The sequence below is a fragment of the Candida orthopsilosis genome (genome assembly GCF_000315875.1).
Source record: "Candida orthopsilosis Co 90-125, chromosome 1 draft sequence".
Classification (NCBI taxonomy): domain Eukaryota; kingdom Fungi; phylum Ascomycota; class Pichiomycetes; order Serinales; family Debaryomycetaceae; genus Lodderomyces; species Lodderomyces orthopsilosis.
This window is the reverse complement of record NC_018292.1, coordinates 2,780,033-2,802,456: the sequence shown is the minus strand read 5'-3', so window position 1 is coordinate 2,802,456 and position 22,424 is coordinate 2,780,033. Positions and strand designations below refer to the sequence as shown.

At 36.5% G+C, this 22,424-nt stretch overlaps 12 protein-coding genes across 12 annotated transcripts; 5 read left to right on the top strand and 7 right to left on the bottom strand. All coding sequences in view use genetic code 12, as the record gives it.

The window, feature by feature from the left end:
• Positions 1-71: 71 nt before the first annotated feature.
• Positions 72-1,211, bottom strand: CORT_0A12870 (Sod6 copper-and zinc-containing superoxide dismutase; the record flags this gene model as incomplete). The annotated part of the gene is made up of 1 exon (XM_003867060.1): positions 72-1,211. One exon carries the CDS (start codon positions 1,209-1,211, stop codon positions 72-74), a length of 1,140 nt encoding a protein of 379 aa, XP_003867108.1.
• Positions 1,212-2,749: 1,538 nt separating this feature from the next.
• CORT_0A12860 (Stf2 protein) lies at positions 2,750-3,010 on the top strand (the record flags this gene model as incomplete). Its single annotated transcript, XM_003867059.1, has 1 exon — positions 2,750-3,010. One exon carries the CDS (start codon positions 2,750-2,752, stop codon positions 3,008-3,010), a length of 261 nt encoding a protein of 86 aa, XP_003867107.1.
• A 291-nt stretch (positions 3,011-3,301) lies between these two features.
• CORT_0A12850 (Muq1 choline phosphate cytidylyltransferase/phosphoethanolamine cytidylyltransferase) lies at positions 3,302-4,519 on the bottom strand (the record flags this gene model as incomplete). Its single annotated transcript, XM_003867058.1, has 2 exons — positions 3,302-4,392; positions 4,447-4,519. 2 exons carry the CDS (start codon positions 4,517-4,519, stop codon positions 3,302-3,304), a joined length of 1,164 nt encoding a protein of 387 aa, XP_003867106.1.
• A 357-nt stretch (positions 4,520-4,876) lies between these two features.
• CORT_0A12840 (hypothetical protein) lies at positions 4,877-5,671 on the bottom strand (the record flags this gene model as incomplete). The annotated part of the gene is made up of 1 exon (XM_003867057.1): positions 4,877-5,671. One exon carries the CDS (start codon positions 5,669-5,671, stop codon positions 4,877-4,879), a length of 795 nt encoding a protein of 264 aa, XP_003867105.1.
• Positions 5,672-8,232: 2,561 nt separating this feature from the next.
• On the top strand, positions 8,233-9,465 carry CORT_0A12820 (pre-mRNA-splicing factor; the record flags this gene model as incomplete). Its single annotated transcript, XM_003867056.1, has 1 exon — positions 8,233-9,465. The coding sequence occupies one exon, from the start codon at positions 8,233-8,235 to the stop codon at positions 9,463-9,465; it is 1,233 nt and encodes a 410-aa protein (XP_003867104.1).
• A 96-nt stretch (positions 9,466-9,561) lies between these two features.
• CORT_0A12810 (pre-mRNA-splicing factor) lies at positions 9,562-10,269 on the bottom strand (the record flags this gene model as incomplete). Its single annotated transcript, XM_003867055.1, has 1 exon — positions 9,562-10,269. One exon carries the CDS (start codon positions 10,267-10,269, stop codon positions 9,562-9,564), a length of 708 nt encoding a protein of 235 aa, XP_003867103.1.
• A 168-nt stretch (positions 10,270-10,437) lies between these two features.
• Positions 10,438-11,094, top strand: CORT_0A12800 (Jac1 protein; the record flags this gene model as incomplete). Its single annotated transcript, XM_003867054.1, has 1 exon — positions 10,438-11,094. One exon carries the CDS (start codon positions 10,438-10,440, stop codon positions 11,092-11,094), a length of 657 nt encoding a protein of 218 aa, XP_003867102.1.
• A 117-nt stretch (positions 11,095-11,211) lies between these two features.
• On the bottom strand, positions 11,212-12,195 carry CORT_0A12790 (Ckb1 regulatory subunit of protein kinase CK2 (casein kinase II), beta subunit; the record flags this gene model as incomplete). Its single annotated transcript, XM_003867053.1, has 1 exon — positions 11,212-12,195. One exon carries the CDS (start codon positions 12,193-12,195, stop codon positions 11,212-11,214), a length of 984 nt encoding a protein of 327 aa, XP_003867101.1.
• Positions 12,196-12,909: 714 nt separating this feature from the next.
• Positions 12,910-13,557, top strand: CORT_0A12780 (hypothetical protein; the record flags this gene model as incomplete). Its single annotated transcript, XM_003867052.1, has 1 exon — positions 12,910-13,557. One exon carries the CDS (start codon positions 12,910-12,912, stop codon positions 13,555-13,557), a length of 648 nt encoding a protein of 215 aa, XP_003867100.1.
• Positions 13,558-13,605: 48 nt separating this feature from the next.
• CORT_0A12770 (Hir1 protein) lies at positions 13,606-16,547 on the bottom strand (the record flags this gene model as incomplete). Its single annotated transcript, XM_003867051.1, has 2 exons — positions 13,606-16,451; positions 16,511-16,547. 2 exons carry the CDS (start codon positions 16,545-16,547, stop codon positions 13,606-13,608), a joined length of 2,883 nt encoding a protein of 960 aa, XP_003867099.1.
• Positions 16,548-16,680: 133 nt separating this feature from the next.
• On the bottom strand, positions 16,681-18,159 carry CORT_0A12760 (Aro8 aromatic transaminase; the record flags this gene model as incomplete). Its single annotated transcript, XM_003867050.1, has 1 exon — positions 16,681-18,159. The coding sequence occupies one exon, from the start codon at positions 18,157-18,159 to the stop codon at positions 16,681-16,683; it is 1,479 nt and encodes a 492-aa protein (XP_003867098.1).
• Positions 18,160-18,985: 826 nt separating this feature from the next.
• CORT_0A12750 (Rad5 protein) lies at positions 18,986-22,390 on the top strand (the record flags this gene model as incomplete). The annotated part of the gene is made up of 1 exon (XM_003867049.1): positions 18,986-22,390. One exon carries the CDS (start codon positions 18,986-18,988, stop codon positions 22,388-22,390), a length of 3,405 nt encoding a protein of 1,134 aa, XP_003867097.1.
• Positions 22,391-22,424: the final 34 nt, after the last annotated feature.

Here is a 22,424-nt window from a genome sequence, read left to right as displayed (position 1 = left end):
TGGATTCCAAAGGAAGATAACGTCCAAAGGATGAGAGAATAAAGCTATGAAGCCGTTGTTCAAATGCCTTTTTATATTATCACCATGACAATGAAGCCAATCATGACAGAATTTATCAATGCATAAAGAAACGAAGTTGATACTGTTGCAAACAAGGCAGAACTTGAATTTGGTGAACAATCATCTGATATTCCATGCAAGGTAACATTGGTTTGATTTTGATATAATTTCATTTCCGACGAGTTTGGTGATTGAATTGAAGAATGATGAATTAACTTGTCAATATTCTTCCTACCAAATTTACTTTCGTCTTCCTTGGACCAATGATTTTTTGTCTTGTTGACCAACCTTTGAGGTAGCACTTTGACATCTTGTAAAATATGTTTGAAATTCTTTGATCGGGAAAGATCTTCTGGTTCATTGTTGTCACCTTGTTCATTATCAATATTCTCCTGTTGCTGCTCACCTTGGGTTTCTTCCTTTGGCTCTTTAATCTCCTGTTCCATAGACGGTGATAACAATTCACTAACAACTTCATCATCATCACTTTCGTAAACTTCATTTTTCAAAGCCTCCAAAGCATCAAAAGAATAACCTTGATCCAAAGACTGTTTCAATTGTGTCAATTGTACTGAATCATCAGTTTGAACATACTCATCCATTAAACTTTGAATACGTAAATCATTAGCCAATTCAATATCAGCACAAGCCAATTTTGTCATATTTGCATAATGGAACACCAAACTTTTACCAACGATATAGCTCTTGGATCTTTTGTTTAATGATAAATAAGGATCAGTGAATTTGAATTCAAAACACGTACTATTTATAGCTCCATGTTTACCTGATAAATCACCAACTTGACAATATCCATCATGCTTTTGAGCAAGACAATCGGGACTAGAATTGTACGGATTGAAATGTAATCCACAAGCTTCACAATTACCATTTTCAGGTACTGATCGTTCATGAATATGGTAATAGAAAGGACCTTCATTATGGGGGAACCCAGTCATATCAACATGAACATTTACATGTTTACCATTGGAAGTAAAGACAACATTTCCTTTGATAGTTTTATCACCACCAAAGGGAAAATCAGCAATGGCAACAATATTTTTGGGATTTTTTTTGATTTTGGGGGCTTTGTCTGATAGACAAGTGGTTGCAAAAGTGAGACTGAGAATGAATATAGATGAAAGAAACTTCATTGTTGAGGAAAATGTGTAGGGTGTAGACGGAAAATAGAGCTCTGATGGAAAGAAAGTGAGTGGTTTGGAAATAGAAGTATGCTGTAGAATTGATCTGTATGCTAAGTGTCGGAGTTTACATACTTTTTGTTATGGAAAGTTGCAAAAACAAAAGCTGAATTTGGTAGCAGACACGCCTTTTGCCTTCAAGAGTATAGAGAAAAGGGATGGTGGTTTTTAAGAAGCACATAATCAGTTAGAAAAAAACCTTAAGTGAATATGTATAGCAATAGATACAAAGTAGCCTCGTTACTGATGAGTTGATATGTAGTTAAAGAAAGAGTGGCGCACTGGAACTTCTCCAGAGCTATTTACTGGTGTACTTTCTCGAGTAGGTTTGTTCATACTTTCAGTCTCTAAAGAATGTGAAATATCTCTCTGTTTTAGGATCATAAATAGAGATATCTACTGTCTCCAATATCTGAACCACACAAACCCATAGTAACGTTCGTTTTCAAAGGGGTGATATTCGGTGGAGTTCTAGATACTTTTGGGGTAGAGAAATTCATTACAATAGAAGGTTCTAGAAACTACAGCGATGCTAAGAAATTAAAATTTAAAGTTCTTGGTAACAACCATACTGTAGTTAGACATATGAAAGCTTGCTTGATCAATTAACACCGTGGCCGGAACAGGCCAAATGAAAATACCGAGAGCGGTTTATGCTTTTTGTTTATTTTTAGTTTACAACTTTTGGATTTCTCTACATGCTAAACAAAACACAAAATCTAATTCTCGCGTGACCCTCTAAGCAAAAAAACAAGAAAACATTAAAAAGGGGGTGATACTATCTTTAGTTAAATGACTAACTGATAAAAGAACAGATGTCCGAGGATGAGGTTAGTTATTGAAGCCGAGGGTTTCATTCTATAAAATGTCAAATTTGTTATAGGGTAATTTTCAATTAACCGTCAAGCATCAACATGTCTTTTACCACCACAGTTTTTTTTTGGATAAATTGATCCAATTCAAATCAATTTGTTAGTTTTGTTATCAAACGTATACTTCCCCTCTCTCCTTTATCTAAAGAGCATATGGTAGCACAAAAATCATTCGGAAACAACACAAAGCAGTACACTGCGAACAACCACCACCTGATTTCATTCTTCATTCAACAGTCAACAACAATAACTCCATAGAGTCATAAACAAAAGTCATTCAATGGAGAGGCAGTGTGCTGGCTATATACAGGCGATGATTCATATAGTACAAAGGAGTGATATGGTTATAGCAAGTAGAGGAAGTATACGCAATACTTGGAAAAGGTGTGTTTTGGAGGTAATCTAAAATGAATACTCCACACTTTTAGAATGCACAACATTTTTTAAAATGTCCAACAAGCAAACTATATAAATAGCGCAACAATTTTCCAATTCCTACTTTCGAATTACTGCTATATTCTACTTTCAACTTCCTTTAATAACAAACTTACTATACTCAATACAACTACAACTCACTACACACACATATATACACAGATACTGACTCCACACTCAACAATGTCAAAAACAAAGAAATGGACCGTCCACGAAAAACGTCCCCAAGAACCAAAGTGGTTTACTCATAACGGATATATCAATACTGATCCTACAAAGATCAAAAAGAATGGAGCTGGAAAGAACAATTGGGGCCAAGATGGCGATGAATCTGATTTCATTTTGTTTAATAAGAAAAGCACTAGTAGAAGAAATTCTAATCATGATGTTAATGAATTGAAATTGATGCAATTGAATAATTCAATTGATGCCAAATTTGGTTAAATAATAAGAAAAAGAGACATACATACTTACTTGTATTTACTGATTAATGTTTTTGATGATGGGAAACGAATTGATGAGGTTTTGGATGAATTATATTTTGATTATGGATTACTTCTTTTTTTTATAAAGCTTTTGTATAGAAAAACCCTATAATCAAAATAATGATATAACGATATAACTACAAACTACAAGCTAGAGAGGTGTTTCTTTTCTTTGAAGAATCACACCAATCAAACAGTTCTTGTTATCTCTCTTCTACCGCTTATTAACACACATTACCACCGCAGTTAATTATTGTCTCTTATTCCGTTCATTTGCTTCCAATACTTTTTCCATTTCTGCTTTCCAACCTTTCTTCTTTTGTCGTTCAACATAAACTGCTTTGTTTTGTAATACTCGATCAACAATAAATTCAGTACTCATATGATCATACTTGTGTTTAGGTAAACTCTCAAATACTCCTTCTTTCTCCCTTGCAACTTCATCATAAACAGACTTATCAACATCAGTAGGCCCATGATATACTTTAACCACATTACCAATTTTAGAAAGAAATTGTGGCGTAGGAATGTATGGTGCATTTAAAACAATTCCATTCACATAACGACATTGTAATACACATAATGATCGTTCGAAGATATTCATTATGGGGTAGTTGAGCCCTTTGTATTTGTTGACGGTCAAGTCATCATGAATACCGACTATAACCTTTGCACCCAATTGTTGAGCTCGTTGATGAACCAATTTCAATACTTCAATATGGCCAGGATGAAACAAATCAAATCCACCATCAATATAAACATACTTGGAATCTTCATCTTCAGTGTTGGCTTCTTCTTCTTCTTTCTTTGGCTCAACAATTGTTTTCAATTCGTTAGGGGTATTTAAATAGACAACAGCACCCGGTTTCAATCCAGTTTCATCAGTAGCATACCTGGTGAATCTATCCAAATTATCCCCGTCATTAACTAATTTGGGCCAATTCTTAGCCACGTTCAAATCAGGATAATGATGATTCTTCGACATCAATAACATCCTCCCTACTAAATCAGTAGTACTTATATTAGGAGTCCGTTTAACAACAACAAATTTACCTAAATCTTTAACAACTTGATACGTATCTTCTCCGTTGGCATCAGTAGTGATATCATCACCATGAACAACATATTTACATCCATATTCATCCATGACTTTGGGATCAGTCACATATGGAGCATTAGGAATGGCCTTTGTGGACCATTTACAGGCGTCAACGGCGGTCATTCGTTCATCTAATTTCATTACACATGGTCCTTTGTTGGCGAGGATTTCCTCGTCTGAATGAACACCTACGTAAAGTTCTTTACCTAGTTGACGTGCTTGTAACATTGCTCCTGCATGCCCTAAAAGGGAGTTAGTAAATTGGTTCATTCGAGAAGATATTATGAAGGACATACCATGATGGGCAAAATCGAAACAACCATCGACCCAAATTCGACAATTCTCAATTCCATCTGGTCTTTCAAACATTGTTGTCCTTTTGGCACAATTTTAGTGTAGTTATGGCAATAGAAAAGTCAACAATAATAAAATGCAAAGAAATTTCCAAAACGTTAATCAATCAATCAAAACCCAGAAACTTTCATTTTCACACGCGCGCGATATTTAGCTACCAGTTGCCCCGCCAAAATCAATCTCAGCCGTCTCTACCCCCTTTAAAGGGTGCAAATCTGCCTATAAAGTCTACGCCTGCAATTAGCTCCCGCCTAATCTATTTTCTAATGATACAATCTGTAAAAGTATAAGACTCGAAAGTACTTTTTTTTTTTTCAGTAACTACGTAGGAATATATTTACAAATCATCCACTCATATCAATGCTCTCCTTCTCATATAAATCCCGATTGTTGCTGATGACCAACTTCGATTGAGTTCTGTACATTTCTTTTACCTCGCAGAGAACGTTGCGTATAAGCTGGTTTAGGTTGTTGTGGCTCACTATACTGTCCACTTCGTACATTCCTCTGCTGTTGCTGGTGTTGTTGTGGTGCTGATGCTTGCACACCCCTACTCAGTGGCTGCACCTGACCAAAATGAGCTTCATTCCCACTATATTGTCCAGCAGTAATACCACTTCCACTATACTTCACCCCACCTTGTGCTTGTCTCTCTTTAGCCATCTTCACCACACAACAATATATCATCCCTGCATTCCTAGTAGAGCATTGATGAATCCATCCAAAGAAACTACCAATTATAGGCGGAAACGTAATCAATAAATCAAATCCAATATTTGCTTGCATTTGAGCCATTAATTTATTAGGTAAATGAAATTGTTCATTAGCTAAAGAAACCAATCTCATATGTATCATATACATCACCAATGGCCCCAATACGGGGAAAAAGAAGACTGAGAATGGTACTAAACCCAATCCACAATCCATGCCCACGCCACATGATCCACATAGACATTTATCATGAGTCCATGCCATAGATTGAATCTTGGCCCAGGCTTTTTGTTCTTGTCTTGTAGTTATATCAGGTGGGAGTTTTAATTTTTTACCAGTGGTTTTATCAGTGTATGGATCAGTGTTGTTCCAATGGTCTTCGGCGTACTCATTGAATTTATCCATGACAATGTCATAGCCGGGGACATTCTCTAGTTGCTCTTGAAATTGCGACATGTTAAGTTAAGGAAAAATGGGTAGAGCTGAAAATGAGTTATAAGTAGTGCCGGTATTTGATTATTGATTGAAAGCTGACTTAAACTGGAGATAATAAAGGTGAGCTATTTTCTGTTTGACAATGATGTATGGTCGGTTCTAAGTTCTGCTATTTGATTTGATAGAAAAGGGTCTTTGTGGCTTTGTCATTGTTTTAATGTCGCAAGAAAAGCAAATGGAAATATTTGTAACAAGAAGAATAAATCGAAATACTTTGATTACAACTGAAAATTCTCTTTGTCCTTAAATTTCTTGTGAATTCGGCGAGCAAATCTCACCTCATAATGTTGTACATATTGTGTGAAATGCTGATAAGGTTGCTAGGTTTCTCCTGAGGAAGAAATCATTATTTACGGTTACCTCAACCAAACGAGCAGTATTCTACTTTGTCCCACAGAAAAATAGACGAGTCTAACATTGAGCCGATAATTCACGCGAGCTTGTTGCGTTCTTTGCAAGGACGCCAATTCCCACCTTATCTGATCAATTCTTATTTTGACTAGTCGGAAAAAGTATCCCTTGTATAACATAGAGAAATGTCGGTGTTTTCAAATTCTGGGTCTTGAGAGTCACAAGCGGTTTACTTGGTTACTATAATGTTCAGAATTTGAAGAGCCAGGATACGTGTGCTGTTAAACTTTAGTCCCATATGGCCTCCTGCTATCTTTAACTTGTCCCAGGCTCAAACGAGCGGCAATAACTTTTCTCATCTGTCCAAAAAATATAACAACCGAAACAAAGTTACTGGCTGGTACCGTGGTTAAATATTTCAGCATGCTTCTCATATTTAAGAACTAATAAAAGTAAGCTCGCCAGCGACGTAGTTGAATACTCGTGGATTCACCTTCCTCCCACAACCTGCAATGAGAATTGTCTATTTGAATTCTTACTAAGATACAGACCGCTTTAAAATCCATTACGATTCAATTAAAGTAAGCTATATAGAACAATTTTCACGCTTCTACTTCATTTACTAACATATCTATGTATTGACATTCCGAGATAACCTACTGTTCCAAGACTATACAAGATGTTTATGCCTTGAAGCATGCACGATAGATCTCCCAACTGAAAACTGGACGGAAAATTGCACCAATTATCCACAATGAGATATAGACAAAAATTTGAGTCCTTGCGATTGCTTTGGAGGTAGCTGGCCAAAGGGGTTTTGTATCGTGCATTTTTGATGATTACTCTCCACCATTACTTTCTTCATCCACTTTTTGGTCCAAGTTGCTGTCATCGGGTCTTTTGTTACCGTCTGCGCGATTACTGGTGTCATTTGCCTGAGAGATTTCATCTTTGATTTGTTGATTTGTAGGTTCAAAGTCATCATATTTTATCGTCACCAATAATTTATGACATCTTCCACACACCTTCAACATTGGGTACCTACTGATCAAGCTTATAGAAAGAAAAATTCAGCAAAATATAGCACCACAGCCTTGCGGTGTGCTTAGTTTTTTGGCATCAAGTGGTAGATTTAATTTATTTGGGTCGGTCATGATTTCTTTGGGTAATTCGTGAATAACGTGATGGATGTGGATACAAAGTGAAAGGATTGTGAATTCACTTTAAGAATGTTACAAATTTTGATACTCAATTTTTATTTTAATTAGTGATAAGGTTGTTTAGTTTAATGTTATGCCAACAAGTATAAAGTACAGTTTTAATATTCATTTTTGTGAAATGCGCATTTATGTTCTGCCGTTGATATTGCTCGCGAAGTTTGAAATAGATGCTATCAACCATGCTTCTGACAGGGTAGTTGTCTTCTTGCACACCTATACAATGTGAATTGTGATGTATTATCCAACTAAAACCTCTTAAAGTAAACGATTTTTGCCAATTTTTTTTAAAGAGAAGTGTCCAAGGAAAGTCCGGAATGATACGTTTCATACTCCAGTATGCGTTTTGCCGAGTTTTTGCTTTCTTGAGCATACCCCTCAGGATTGAGTACGTGCTCTTTAAGTATGTATATTATCGTGAAAATCCGAAATGGGCATGCAATTGAGAATCAGCCCGTGCATAATTTCCCTTCAAAATACACAAGACTCTGTAACGACAAAAAACCATGAAAAAGAAACAATTGAGGAGAAGGACACTTTGCCCACAAAATAATCTTGTATGGCAATTTGGGATCATTTCAATGCTTTGTTCACAAAATTTAGGTTGACCTTTTTGGGGGGAGGTTCGGGATGCATGGCATCTTGATCTTATCGCATACGAATTCGAGAAAAGTCACAGCTACACAAACCCGGACACTTAGTTATTACATCAATCCAAAAAAATTACAAGATAGATACTCCAGGGCCACCTTTTTCGAGAAGCCCCACTTCAAGAGCACTTTTGAGCCAAATTTCTGTTCCTTCTTAGAGGACTCTTTACAACAATGCATTTTGGAGCCCACCCATTGTTACTCTGTGCTTTCCTTAAACATGATCGATAAATGAAGCGGAAAATTAGACAACAATGAGCTGCTATTTTTATCAAAAATAGGGACCACCACTAAATCATCGACAATGGAGCTTCACAACTTACCAATCGAGATACTTACAAGGGTTCCCCCAATAGAGAGTTATTTGACCTACTTTCCCCGAAAGACGATTATTAGCTGGCTTAACTTGTTCTCACAACGACAACTGTTTTGTTTATTGGCCTCAAGGGGTGTTGGAATATATCGTCGAAATAAAGGGGCACTTTATGTTATGAAAGCGCCGGGACACTATTTGTTGGTGACTACTGAGACCGGAAGATTAACATTGGCTGAAAAAACAGAGTTAGACAATGTTTTCAGGGGTGTAACTTTTATTAACTTTGGACCACCGGTTGGAAATAGGTACTTTAAAAAGTACTTGATATTTGAATTTCGATGTGTGGGGAACCTTGTTTTGGAAAACATTGCCCTTTTTCTATTCTTGCATATATGGAGTGGTGACAAATGTGCCATTAATCGTACATGTATTCCTTTTATGGCTTACATGTGGAACTCTGTAATTCCCAAACATCTCAAGGTTTCATACCTTACCCTGTTGGAAGCTGACAAAGATTTCTTATACTTGTTTTTTAACTCAATACTAAGAAGCAATTCTGCTCTTGAGAAGTTAAAATTCGACCTCCGTTATCGCTTTTTCCGACAAACTAAATCAATTGAGGTGACTATGACAATCAAAAAATACATGCGGTTTGTTAGAACACTGTTAAATTCAGATTCCGAATGGAATTTATGTCCCAATTCACTATGTGTGAGAATAATCTTCAATGCAACTGATAAGTACCTGCACAACATTTTAGCTCACGACAACGTTGATGAAGAGGTTCCAGGCGATTTTCTGATCTATTGGATAAAGAGAGTTTTTGGTCTACATTTATTAAAATCCTTTAGTTTGTATTTTTTTGCACTAAATACTCAAATAACTCAACTTCTCTTATTATTATACTATATGCCAGGTTTGATTCTGCTCGACTTAAGTTGTGGCAAATTAGATATTTTGAAAATACCAGACATGATATGGCCTAAAAGACGACCTTTGAATATTCAACTCAAAGTTAGTCTCAATCATTACTTTTACCTGCAGTCTCGGCAGAAAATTTTAAAACATTGGAGGGTTTCAATTATGGATGACCATGTGTCATTGAATTATGATGGGAACGGGCCACCGCAAAACACGCTTTTGAGGATATTGATGTCTCCCAAGTATCTGCACTTGAAACGTCAGTTCAAGGCTCGGAGTCGCAAAATCCTAAAATTATGAAACCAACGGGCAGTTAAACACGGTAACCAAAGTTGTTCTTGATTCTATATTTATTACGATAACGTAGATTAATAAACACTCCCGCCTCCCTATTTCTCACCCAATCAACTCATTCAACTCCTTTTTTGAAACAGGAATCATAACCCCTTCAACATCTTTATTGCATATAGCACAACCTGATTTCTTTTGTACTTTATAACGATTTAAAAAGCAAGCTTGACAGAATAAATGGCCACACTGAGTCTTGATTGGACTCTGGTAATCCGTTTTACAAAGTATGCATTTGAATGGTATGGTAGCAGTGGTCGAGTCGTCGATCTTGTTACTTTTCCCACTGTTTTTGCTGCTGTTGTTTGCAACTACATCTTCCCATTCTTTCTTTATTGGTTTCTTTTGTTTAGATTCATCTCTGATGTGAAGAAATTTGCAAGTATCGCCGTATCCGCAATACCCTGTCTGTTGGAAATCTTTACATACATCAGGTTGGAAATCCATTATTGTGGTGATATTGATATTTTGAGGCACCGGCTTTATCGATGATGACTTTACTACGGTATCCTTTGGTGGCTTTTCTTTCTCATCATGAGTTTTCGGTAGTAGCAGCGACGATGAAGTAGATGTAGGTGTAGGTATTATCTTTTTCGATGACGAAGATGACGTAGTTGTGGCATTGGATAACTTTGATCGTTTATTGAATTTAATTACATCCGGTGAGAATGTATCTATCTGAACGTCGTTTTCAAGCTCAGCTGTCCTCCTTTTGAAGCTGCTGTTGGGATCCTTGATCACTCTCTTTTTAAACATATGTGGGGGTGGCAAAACTAGCTTGAAGGATATCTCAGGGAACCGGTGCCAATTTTTTCCCGCTTCTGTAAAACTTTCGCAACTTAATAGAATCCAAAAAATTCCACATGATTAGAAATCATCCATACACACAAGTCTTTCTTTATTACATACCACAAACTACAAACAATGATGCTATCTAGAGGGTTCAATCAGTTACTTAAACCAATCTTGCCCACATCCATGGCCTGTATAAGATGGCTCTCCACGGAGGCAACACCATCATATTTTAAACTATTTCCACATAATTTCCCTCATGGCGGTCCACCAAAAGATCCATTCTTTATCAATGAAAAGCAGCTCCGCAAAGAGTATCGTACTTTGCAAAGCTCAAATCACCCTGATGTTTCATCGGATACTATAGCATCACTGAATATTAACCAAGCATTCACCCATTTGCGTAACCCTTATTTACGATTAGCTCATTTAATCAAATTATTGCATGGAATAGATATAACTGATGATGCGGTATCGAAATCAATGATTGCTAAATTCCAAAATGCTAGTGACTCCAATGCAATGGCATACAAGTCAATGTTATTACAGGTTATGGAAGCCCATGAACAATTGGAATTTGCAGAAAAGGAACAAGAATTAGATGAATTGGAAGATGAAAATAATGATCGAATAAAGCAGGCTGAAGAGAAAATTGAACTGGAATTGGAAAAAGAGCCTATAAATTGGGATGAATTGATTACTGATGCTATAAAGTTGAAGTATTGGGTTAATATACAAAACGGTATAAAGGATTGGGCACCGGGTAAACCAGTACATTTAACTCATTAGAGGTATAGCTGTAATTTGTATCGACATTATAAGACTTTTTCATCATACACTCACAAAATCGACATCAACACATACCAATGTATACTTTTCATCAGTTTTAAGCTATTTTCATTTTTCTTATTCGCTAGCCATAGTTTTATCATCATCCTCTTCTTCCTCATCGTCATCCTCTTCTTCACCCATACTAGCATCTTCTCCTTCTTCTTCTCCATCTTCATTTAAGAATTTCAATTTGGGTACACTATACTCACAATATTCGTATTCTTGTTTATCTTCAGCTGTCTTTGGATGCTGTCTTAACCACTTCATTCTTGGTCCTGTTGAACTTAACTCATTAATCTTAAATCCAAACAACTTCAACCCAAAATCATTAGCACTAAATTTATTTATTCTAATACGACATTGATTTTCGATTTCAGGAAACATCTTGACTAATAAACCAGGGAATGTGGTACCGAAATAAGCCCCATCAATGTTCAAATATCTTGAGCTTGAAGGTATATAAATATCATTACAACAAGGACAATATAATCGAACTGTTTCTTGGCCTGGTACATCAGTTGACCCCACAGGTATCAAATGCATTCCATCACAAAAGTATCTTGGACAAGAACCAAAATCATTTTTTTCAAATTTCGATGCCATTGCCGTTAGACCAGGTTTAGATACAATATATCTTGCATGGATTAATCCGTATAATAGTTCAGCCAGATGAGCTAAAAGAGCTTTATTGGGTAATTCAGGTGCATTATTGGATTTCTTGTTGCTATTGTTGTTGTTGTTGTTGTTGTTGTTGTTGTTGTTGCTGTTATTACCATTCCCCGTACTATTTGCCCCTCGTGAATTATTACTATTGTTGTTATTGTTATTGGTAGTTATGCTATTGCTATTGGTGTTGGTGTGATCTTCAGCTGTCTCTACTTGATAGTCTAATATCGTGTATAATGCTTCTCTATAAAAGGGTACTTGCAGGGACAAACCAGTTAGATTAAAGTCATCTTCAATGAAATCCTGTGATACTTGTACAAAGTAATCATGACCAAATACCTCACAAAATTGTTGGATCCAAGATATATAGTCGTCTTCTATGTCACTGGGCATTTGATAAAAAGGTTATGTAGTCGTGAATGTTATGCAAAATAAGGGCAATGATGGTGGTGATGGTGGGTTTAGCTGATTGGTCTGTGGCTGGGGGGAGCGTTGTGGTGGGCGTTTAATTTTAAAAATTACGATGAGTGCGTCTGATAATAACGTGAGATTGTGTGTGTATTCCGTATCACTTCAACCCTTATTGTTTGGTAATACAAAGTATGATACTTGAAATGTATCTGTAGCGAATTGAAATGATGATGCTTTTCCAAATGAATGGGATGTGTTGTTGGTGGATTGATGACTCTCCTTTCTACTCAATTCAAATGATAAATCCTTTCGTCGTCTCTTCTTAAAAAAAATTATTCCACGCACATTCACCATACAGTTTTTTGTTTTTATCACTAAATACACACTCAAAGCAAATGCAAGTGATACTGGAATAAAATGTATTCCAAATGAAGATTAATAAAGGCTGAAGCAGTGTTATATTATGTCCAGCGTGCCATACCGAGTTGCCGTAAAGCTTTAGAGGACATCTTGGTGTGTGTATGTGGCTGTATTCCTTCCTATTAAGAGTAGGGGTCAAGTGTCGTATAAAGTTGTTGTCATTTAATTACGTTATGCGACATTGGCATAAAAATTGTTTCCATCAAAAAGGAATTTTGTTTGAAAAATCTAATCAGCCCAGCCTGATAACTCTCTCCTTCTACAAACCATTCAAATATGATTTCACTCGACTTGAATCCATATACAATCCTAATAACATCATTCACATTACTCCTATTACAAAAAATAATTACCTTAATAGGCAAATCCACCATCCAATCCCTCGTATGGAACGTTTACACATCATCACCATTATTAGCTCAAAGTAAATCCATAAAGCAATACGCAGCCAAACAACATGAAATTAGAACTTTAACTCATGAACAAAGATCTATAAGTGCTCAAGATGAATATGCCAAATGGACGAAATTGAATCGTAAATTGGATAAATTGAAATTGGAATTACAAGATTTGAATGAGACATTGAGTGTTGAAAAGACTAAGGTGAATTCTGTTACAAATTCATTGATTTGGATAAGTACAGTATTACCAATTTGGGTAATGAGATTCTTATTTAGAAAGACCAATTTGTTCTTTATACGTGTTGGTATTTTACCTTATTGTATTGAATGGTGGTTGGCTTTACCTTTTTTCAAAGTTGGCACTATTGGATTAACTTGTTGGATGTTTGCTGTTAATTGTGTATTGAGTGATTTGATTTTTTTAGTTAGCTTTCCATTTAAAGTTAAAGTTGCCAAACCAGAAAAGCCAATAAAGGAACACGAGGAACCAAAGGTTGAAGAGGTTGAAACTATCGAGAAGTAATATTACATTTGTCATAAGTCTAGCAGTGTGTATAAATTATCAATGATGTCATTGCATCATTGTTATCATCTCCTTGCTCCTGCCTACCATCGTGTCCTTTAATACGCTAGCTGCATTATCGTCAAATTTATACGTATTGATATTCTCCATTAATGCGTCTTCTTCAAACTCTACCCGCAGTCTTTCATACATCCTCTCACCTCCCACATTACATTTTATCTCTTCCTTTCCCACATTAAAATACCATGAATCTATCACTTTGATCCAACACTCCAAATCTAAAGAATAACTAAATACGTCATTAGTAAAATCAGTCAAGACATATGGAGTTCCATCATTAGGATTTATTTCCAATGCTCTGGCATTGGGCATATTCACTTGTTTTTTATTTCGAATTTCAAATGCGTTAATTATCGTAGCAATTGATACTTTATTCATGTAAACTTTCATTGTTTTCAAATTCCATCCGTAAAAAAGTCCCGAACTGGTTAGGACTAGCAACTTGTCGCTGGCATATTTCATGGAGATCACATTCTCAAGTAGCTCAATAGTGGGTAAAATATATCTACCTGTCTTGGCAGATATAACTTGTATACTTCCGTTGAAAGAACACAAGACAAAATATTTCAACTGATCCACATCGAATGTAGGAAGAATCAGTTGAATTCTAAATGGGAAAAACAACGTAAATTGTCTATTTTCACCATCATGATCATTATAAACAATAAATTTGGTTGGATCATCAAAATCCCGATCATTTTGCGCTGCATTTTCATGCCATGGTTTCCCATTACGCACTTCGACCGTAGTTGTCACTTTATCCACTTTCAATTCCTCTAAAACATCATTACCATCTTGCTTGTGCACTGTTTTGTTCACAACAACAGAAAACATCAAATCTTCGTCAAAATCAATGGATGAACCTCGAGATAATTCTGCCAGAATATCCTTATTATTAGCATATGCTTTATAAATTTTGTTGACTGCAATATTTTGTAATGCATTGTTGGCAAATAAAGTTTCCGGTAGATGAGTAATGTGTTTAAACGAATGAGGATACTTTGTTTGCAACCATTTGCGTTTTTGCCGATTTCTGTGCCTTCTCAATGCTGATTCAGAAAGTTGTGATGTATTTATCTCTTCCTCTAATGCATTGACACCCCCAATGTCCATATTATCATTATCTTCTTCTTGTTCTGCACCTAATGTGGATGATGTATTACGCTCCTTGATTCCAGAAACACATGTTTGTAATCCCCGTCGAGGTAGTACATATGTCAGTTGTGATAATTTTGAGTTATGTTGCAATTTTCTCTTTTTAACTTCATACTGGACAAGTGACTTGGTTGGAGTGACGTTAGAAGAAGAAGACGAAGAAGACGAAGACACGAGCAACGGTGCCACTCTTTTTTTTCCTGATTTAGTCACGGAAATAGCCTGTTTTCGTAATCTGGATGCATCTATCTTTAAAGCGGGAGTTAAAGGCGCTGATTGCTCTTTGGATCCAACAGGCTTAACCTTCAAGGACTCAGCACTGCTTATCTTTTCCTTTTTTTCAAATTGAGCTTTGACTGTCTCCATTGGCATCATTTTTCTAATGGCAATGGCCCTAGCTTCGGTTGAATTTTCCTCCAATCGTAACTGCTCCACACTCTCAGGCAAAATAGTTGACTCCCGATCAGCACCATATCTGTTTAATTGCTGGTCAATTAGCTCTTCACTGACAACTTGACCTAATTCTCCATTGCTAAAATTAACGCATGTGACAGATCCATCCAAACAACTAAAGTATAGAGTCTCACCATTTGGAGCCCAGCATATATCGGTGATGGAATTATCAACAATATCTTGACATACAACTATTGGTTTAGAGTTGTATGTTGACCAAATGGCCAAAGTACGGTCTTGTCCGCCAGTGGCTAACACTGTTTGAAATTTTTGTTCATCTTTATTTGGATTTGCATCAATTTGGAATAGCCTAGGTGAAAATGAACACACTTCAACTGGTGCTTCATGTCCAATTAATGATACATCCGATCCCCAACTTCCTCTGTTGACAATTGCCACTGAAGGAACCGGCCCATTGGTGGCATTTGGTACAGCAAGATGTTGACCATCTGGAGACCAACTCATTCTTCTAAAATATGAAGTCAATGGAGATTTCTTCAATGGGTCGACGACAATATGTTCCATCTGGAATTCATAATTATTGTATTCATTCATTTTCTTATAATATCGGAATATTCGTACGGTTCTATCATCTGAAGCAGTAGCAAAAAATTTATTAGCTGGATCAAAGACAATTCCCTTGACCATTGACTGATGGATGTCATATCGTTTAATCTTTTCAAAGGTTAATGCATTCCAAATGATTATTGATCGATCTAATCCGACCGTGACTAATAGATTTCCATCTGGTGACCAACAGATATCTTGAATATCATTGTCATGAGCTACAAGTCTTTTCCTCACTGTCCAATGCTCTAAATCCGCTTGTTCGACACCAAAAGTGTTGGGAGTTTGCGAATCATCTCTTTCCCATATTAAAACAATCTTATCATCAGACCCACTAGCTAGCCATCGTCCATCTGGAGAAAATTTCAATGATGTGACAACGCCATTATGCCTTGACATGGAACAAAGTGCTCGACGTAGTGATTTATCTGGCAAGTCAGGCGTATACTCCACATCGACACTAGAGGCAGTAGATGTTTGGTGGGACGTGGTTAGTTGAGATTTTTTGTTCTTGTTGTATGGTTTATCCAGAATCTTAAAGAACAGGTTTATCGTATTGGTATCCCAAATCTTGATACACCCATCGAGACCTCCTGAGGCTAGTCGAGTTCCTTGAAAATTGATGGTGACTGTATAGCATTCCACTTTTTTATTCTCAGCTATTGACTAGTTAGTAAAGAGCAGACTAGCAATACCACAATGGAGAAGAGAGACATACCCTTATGCCCTAGCCAGGGTATCTTCAATATTTGCATTCTGTAACGGACACAAGTCTATTATTGTTTTCAACTGAATTGGTTTTTTGTTTACAAAATTTACAATTTCGCATCTGATTTCGCAACACAAGAAAATATTACAGAAAATGGATTTTTTGATTCTACAACCTACCTACTCTAATCCAAACTCAATCTTCAAAGCCTTACTGAACTTTTGCAACCCAAAAACCAATTGATCCAATGGAACAGCAGCATAAGTACCTCTAAAGAAAATATGGGTTTTGGCGGCTGGATTTTGTGGTAAATTCTTTTGTGGAGGAGTTGATTGACCTTGAGATTTAAACCATGAGCCGGGGATCATCAACGTGCCTTGTTTAATACTCTGTTCATAAATCAAGTTTTCAATCTTTAATGGGTCCTCTCCCAATTCATGAAATTTGGGGTGTTTTGAGGCATCAATATTGACGGTGAAAAACATACCAGCAACTGGTGGAACATAAGATGTAACTTCTTTAGGACAATACTCTTCTAATGCATCAATGGCAACATCTCTCTTGTGTGTGTATTCTGCTCTCAACCCAATTAGCCAGTCCAAGTACCCCTTTTGTCCCCAGCTTTGCAACAACGCATTAGTCATCGACTGGGTTAAACCTGAAGGACATTGGATAGACACTTCATGCAATCTGACATATCTTTCCAACAACTTTTCTTGTCCAACAATCCATCCTAATCTCAAACCAGGTGCCAAAACTTTGGAAAAAGAGTCCAATCTGATAACTCTACCTTCAGTATCCAACGAAATGAACGATGGTACCAAAGCCTTAATGAACTCTTCATGTTCGTGTACAGTTTTACCTTCTCTTGCCTTTTTGTCCTTGGTATAAGTTTCCATTTGCAAAAAGTAATATGGTTCATCTTCAATAATGATAAAATCGTATTTACAAGCAATTTCGTAAATTTGTTTTCTTCTCTCGGCACTTAAAGAAGATCCAGTTGGGTTTTGTCCAGTGGAGATGGTATACAACAACTTTGGCTTGTTACCAATCCAATGAGATAATAAAGTTTCCAAGCCACTTGGAATGATACCATAGTCATCCATAGGAACAGGAACAGTGTTGATACCTTGACCATTGGCAGTTTCCAAAGCTGATGAAAAAGAATATTCTTCAACCAAAATTGAGTCACCTCTTGTACAAAATGTTCTCAATGTAGAATCCCATGATTCTGTGTTTCCAACAGATGCAACCAAATCCCAATCTTTATAAGGAACTTTGTGGATCATTTCTGTGTGCTCTTTCAAAAAGGTAGTCAATTCTGGTTGACCCTCGGTATAACCATACTGCAAGGATCTAGCCAATTCAATTTCATTTGGTTGGTTCTTGTCAGCTTTTTTAAACACTTCAATAGTGGTTTTACTTTCCTTGGTCAATGGTGCTCCAATTCCATTTGGGAAAGATGGAGTCGGAATATCAGCACTAATTCTGTCAAATGGGAAGTAGTCAGATAATGGTAAACCTCCACCCAAAAATGTCATGTTTGGTAATTTGAAATATTTGAAAGCATCTTTCAAAGGTGAATTTTGTCTCGATTTGGCTTCTGGAGATAACAAATGAGTCAAATCCTTGGCTTTTTGAGTACTATCTTTAGTCATGTCGTTTTGAATAATTAGTGGTACACTGAACGGTTGAAACAGCGAAATATGTCTATTAAATAAGGAATTGTGATAGTAGAATAAGTGTTCTTATAAAGAAAGCTTTGTATCTAAATGACTAAATTTTTCGTATTTCAAATCGGGGCATTTTTTTCTTTCTATTGTTTAGAGATTAGTAACAATGCGCTTAATACCTGAACCGGAGTTTCCCTCGCATGAGTCAGTAACGCCATTTATAATGAAAGTCCTGAATGATCAATGACTCAGTCGGAAAAATAGTGGTTATGAATCCTCTTATATTTGTATCCCCTAGATGAATTGAATTCTTTTTGGGAGATTTTGTGAGTATATCGCTGTCTCCTACTTGATTTATCGTAACATGCGGTTTTAGTCGGTTATAGACGCTAATAAAAACCTTACAAAGTCATGTCGGTTGCAATTCAACCAACACCATGCGTCCTTATGTTTGAGTTCAAAGATCCAGTTTAGTTTCTAATTTCCCATATCTCAATACAGCCTGCTATTGTTATTAGAGTTAAAATATAGTGTACAAAGAAGCGCAGACAGAAGATACTAGATACTTATTGTTCATGTGATTTACAACAACTTAGTTTCCAATCCATATTCAAGCAAAACGCCAAATGCAATGAAGAGAATAATGCTATAAACAGACACTTTGAAGGGACGTTGGGCGTCTTTAATTAGCAATTCTTGAATGAACTTAGGTTGATTGTCGCGTCTTATTTTGCAACACAATCAATTTTTTCGTAATGAAGAAGCAAATTCAGAATCAACTTTTCATCACCAACTGATAACGTTACAGTGAATGCAAATCACAAAGAAAAGATTCTTTCTACCGAAGGAGGAAAAGAAACAAGAAGTGAAAGTAGAACCAGCTACGAATGAGGATAGTTTGTTCGTGGAAGATGAAGAAGAGGAGGATGACAAGGCAACCGTAATTCAAACACAGAATCCTCCTCATATAAGCTCAACCATTTCGTTCAAAAAGTTTTCCAAGGATCTACAGGCAATTGTAGGTGAAATTTCTCCCATAATACTATATTATCTATACGATAAATACTCAGCAAGCCCTTTTAGTGTCAAGCATGCTACTCATGAACTATTCACAAATCCCCCTGATATTGATGAGTTGCAACGCGTAAGTACAACGCGCCCGGAACTGCCATTATGTTCATCTCCAACAATTGATGCGGCATCTATACTTTCGCAACAAGTGATGCGACCAAATACCCCATCCACAAATTCTTCCTCGCCTTTGAAACGAATCAACGATGACCTTGAAGTTGGGCTGCATGGCAAACGGTTCCATTCGGAACCAAAAGACATTGATTCTCACGATGAAGCTAATTCGTGGCACAGATATGTTGGTACATTAGACGTGCAAGCATGGGCAACTAGGCCAACAATAAAACCGCTCAAATATCAGGATAGACTTGTGGTCAAGAGACTAGTTCCGCGAAATTCAACTGCTCAAAAGAGTTCCATTATACGGTTGTGTTTAAATGATAGGGAAATCGGCAGATTACCTGAAGACTTGACAAGAATTTTCAGTCCCTTGATTGATCAAAACATTGCAGATTTCGAAGTTATCGTATTGGAAACGACGAAGCGTCGATTATCCACGGGAGATTCATTTTATGTTCAAATATTGGTGTACCTTAAAAGTACTGGGTTTGTAAAAAATATCGATTTGGCAGTGGAGCAATCCGGCCTCAAAAAGGGACCTAATTTCAACTTTGCAACCGAAAGCGAAGGTGAAGCATCGATGAGATTGCGACAAGCTGGTGTATCAAATTTGTTTGAGAGGCTAAAGCTAAAACCACTCAAGTTGATTAACGACAATAAGGAAGATGAGGTGAGTTTATCTCAGCCAGTAGAAATTACTGGCTCCGAAGTTGAAGAGGTTGCCGATGAAGTCAGCTTTGATCAATTGAGACAATTTTATCAAGCTAATAATCAATCAAAGTTGTTGGAGAGTTTACCAGAGACAACTGAGCCTCCAAAGGAAAATTTCAATATGTCATTGAGAGAGTATCAAAAGCATGGACTTTCGTGGATGTTGGCAAGGGAAAAGGAAGTCGACGTTTTAGAACAATGCATGGGGCAAGATCAGCTACCTTCCGAAACAAGAAAGAACATAGAGGAAGCAGGTACAATGAATCCCCTTTGGAGGAAATACAAATGGCCTGGCGAGGGTCATACCCTGCAAGACTGTACTGGCTCTACACAATCTCCCTCTCAAAATCAAGACAATTATTTTTATGCCAATTTATACAATGGAGAATTGTCGTTAGAGAAACCGATAATAAAATCCAGTTTACAAGGGGGTATTCTTGCTGATGAAATGGGTTTAGGAAAGACCATTGCCACATTGGCATTGGTGAACTCTGTGCCCTATGATAGTGCTCACGTGGAGGAGAATCGCTATGCTTCGAAAACCACCTTGATTGTTGTCCCCATGTCCTTGTTAACTCAATGGAAAGAAGAATTTGAAAAGGCTAATAACAATGATAGCCACATTTGTCGGTTATATTACGGAAATGAAACCGAAAACGATTTATCCTTATCCTTGTGCAATTTAAAGCCAAATTCAAAAATACCCATTGTTGTCATTACTACTTATGGTACAATATTGAATGAGTATACAAGAATATCCAAAAATCGTAATTCTAAAGGGGAACTTCCCAAACTGGGATTATATTCAGTCAAGTTTTTCCGGATAATTCTTGATGAAGGACATAACATTCGTAATCGGAATACCAAAACGGCAAAATCTGTTTATGAATTACAACTGAACAGAAAATGGGTTCTTACTGGTACCCCAATCGTCAATAGGTTAGATGATTTGTATTCGTTGGCCAAGTTCTTGGAGTTGGATCCGTGGAATAATTTCTCCTATTGGAAGACGTTTGTTACTTTGCCCTTTGAACAAAAGAAGATTTCGCAAACTTTAGATGTGATAAAATCCATATTGGAACCGATTTTTTTACGAAGAACAAAGAATCAGAAAAAAAATGGTAAACCATTAGTTGAACTTCCCGAAAAGGAAGTTGTGATTGAAGAGATCAAGTTTAATGATCAAGAAGCTAAGCTTTACAATTGGTTTAAGTCAAGAGCATTCGAATCATTTGAAGAAGGGGTAAAAACGGGGCAATTGATGCGTCAGTATACTCAGATATTGACTCATATCTTAAGATTGAGACAGGTTTGTTGTCATGTAGATTTAATTGGTGGTGCTCATGAAATGGATGATGATGTAATTGATCTAGAAGCAGATGAAGAAATGAAGACTTTTTTGAAATCAATCAAGGACCAAAGTGGCAAATTCACCAATGATACTGAAGTGAAGCAAATCATTTACAAATTGTATGATTGTGTCAAGCCAGAAAACGAATGTTCAATATGTACAACATCACCAATTCCTATAAACGAGCTCACCATTACCCCTTGTGGACATACATTCTGCTTTTCATGTATTTTAGAACATTTGGATTTTCAACTGGAATTAAAACGAGATAAGCAATGTCCCAATTGTCGAGAACCCATTTCCAAATACAAATTATTTCGAATTCGGAGTCAAAAAACCACCAGTAATGAAATTCGATTCCATACCCAAAATCGAGATCATCATAGGGACTACGATTTTCAAATTTATTTACATGACCCTAACAGAACAAGTTCGAAAATCCACGCACTTATCAAGCATTTAAAACTGATTCAAATTAATGAACCAAATCTGAAAGTGATTGTTTTTTCTCAATTTGCTTCATATTTAGATATATTGGAAGTGGAATTAAAATTAACCAGTGATGATTTTATCGTTTACAAATTTGATGGGAGATTGAATATGAATGATCGTGGAAAGTTACTTAATCTGTTTAATGAACCATTGGCCAATGGTAAAATTGCCATCTTGCTATTGAGTTTGAAAGCTGGTGGTGTGGGGTTGAATTTGACGACAGCCTCAAGAGCATTTATGATGGATCCTTGGTGGAGTCCAAGTATAGAAGATCAAGCAGTTGATAGAATCCATCGAATTGGTCAAAATGAGACTGTGAAAGTTGTGAGATTTATAATGAAGAATAGTATTGAGACGAAAATGCTCAAGATTCAAGAACGGAAGAAGCAAATTGGAGAAGCAGTAGGTGTTGAAGAAGAAGAGAGAAGAAAGAGAAGAATCGAGGAAATACAAATACTTTTCGAAGAGTAAGAGACACAACGTTGTTCATAGGTAAAAAATTATA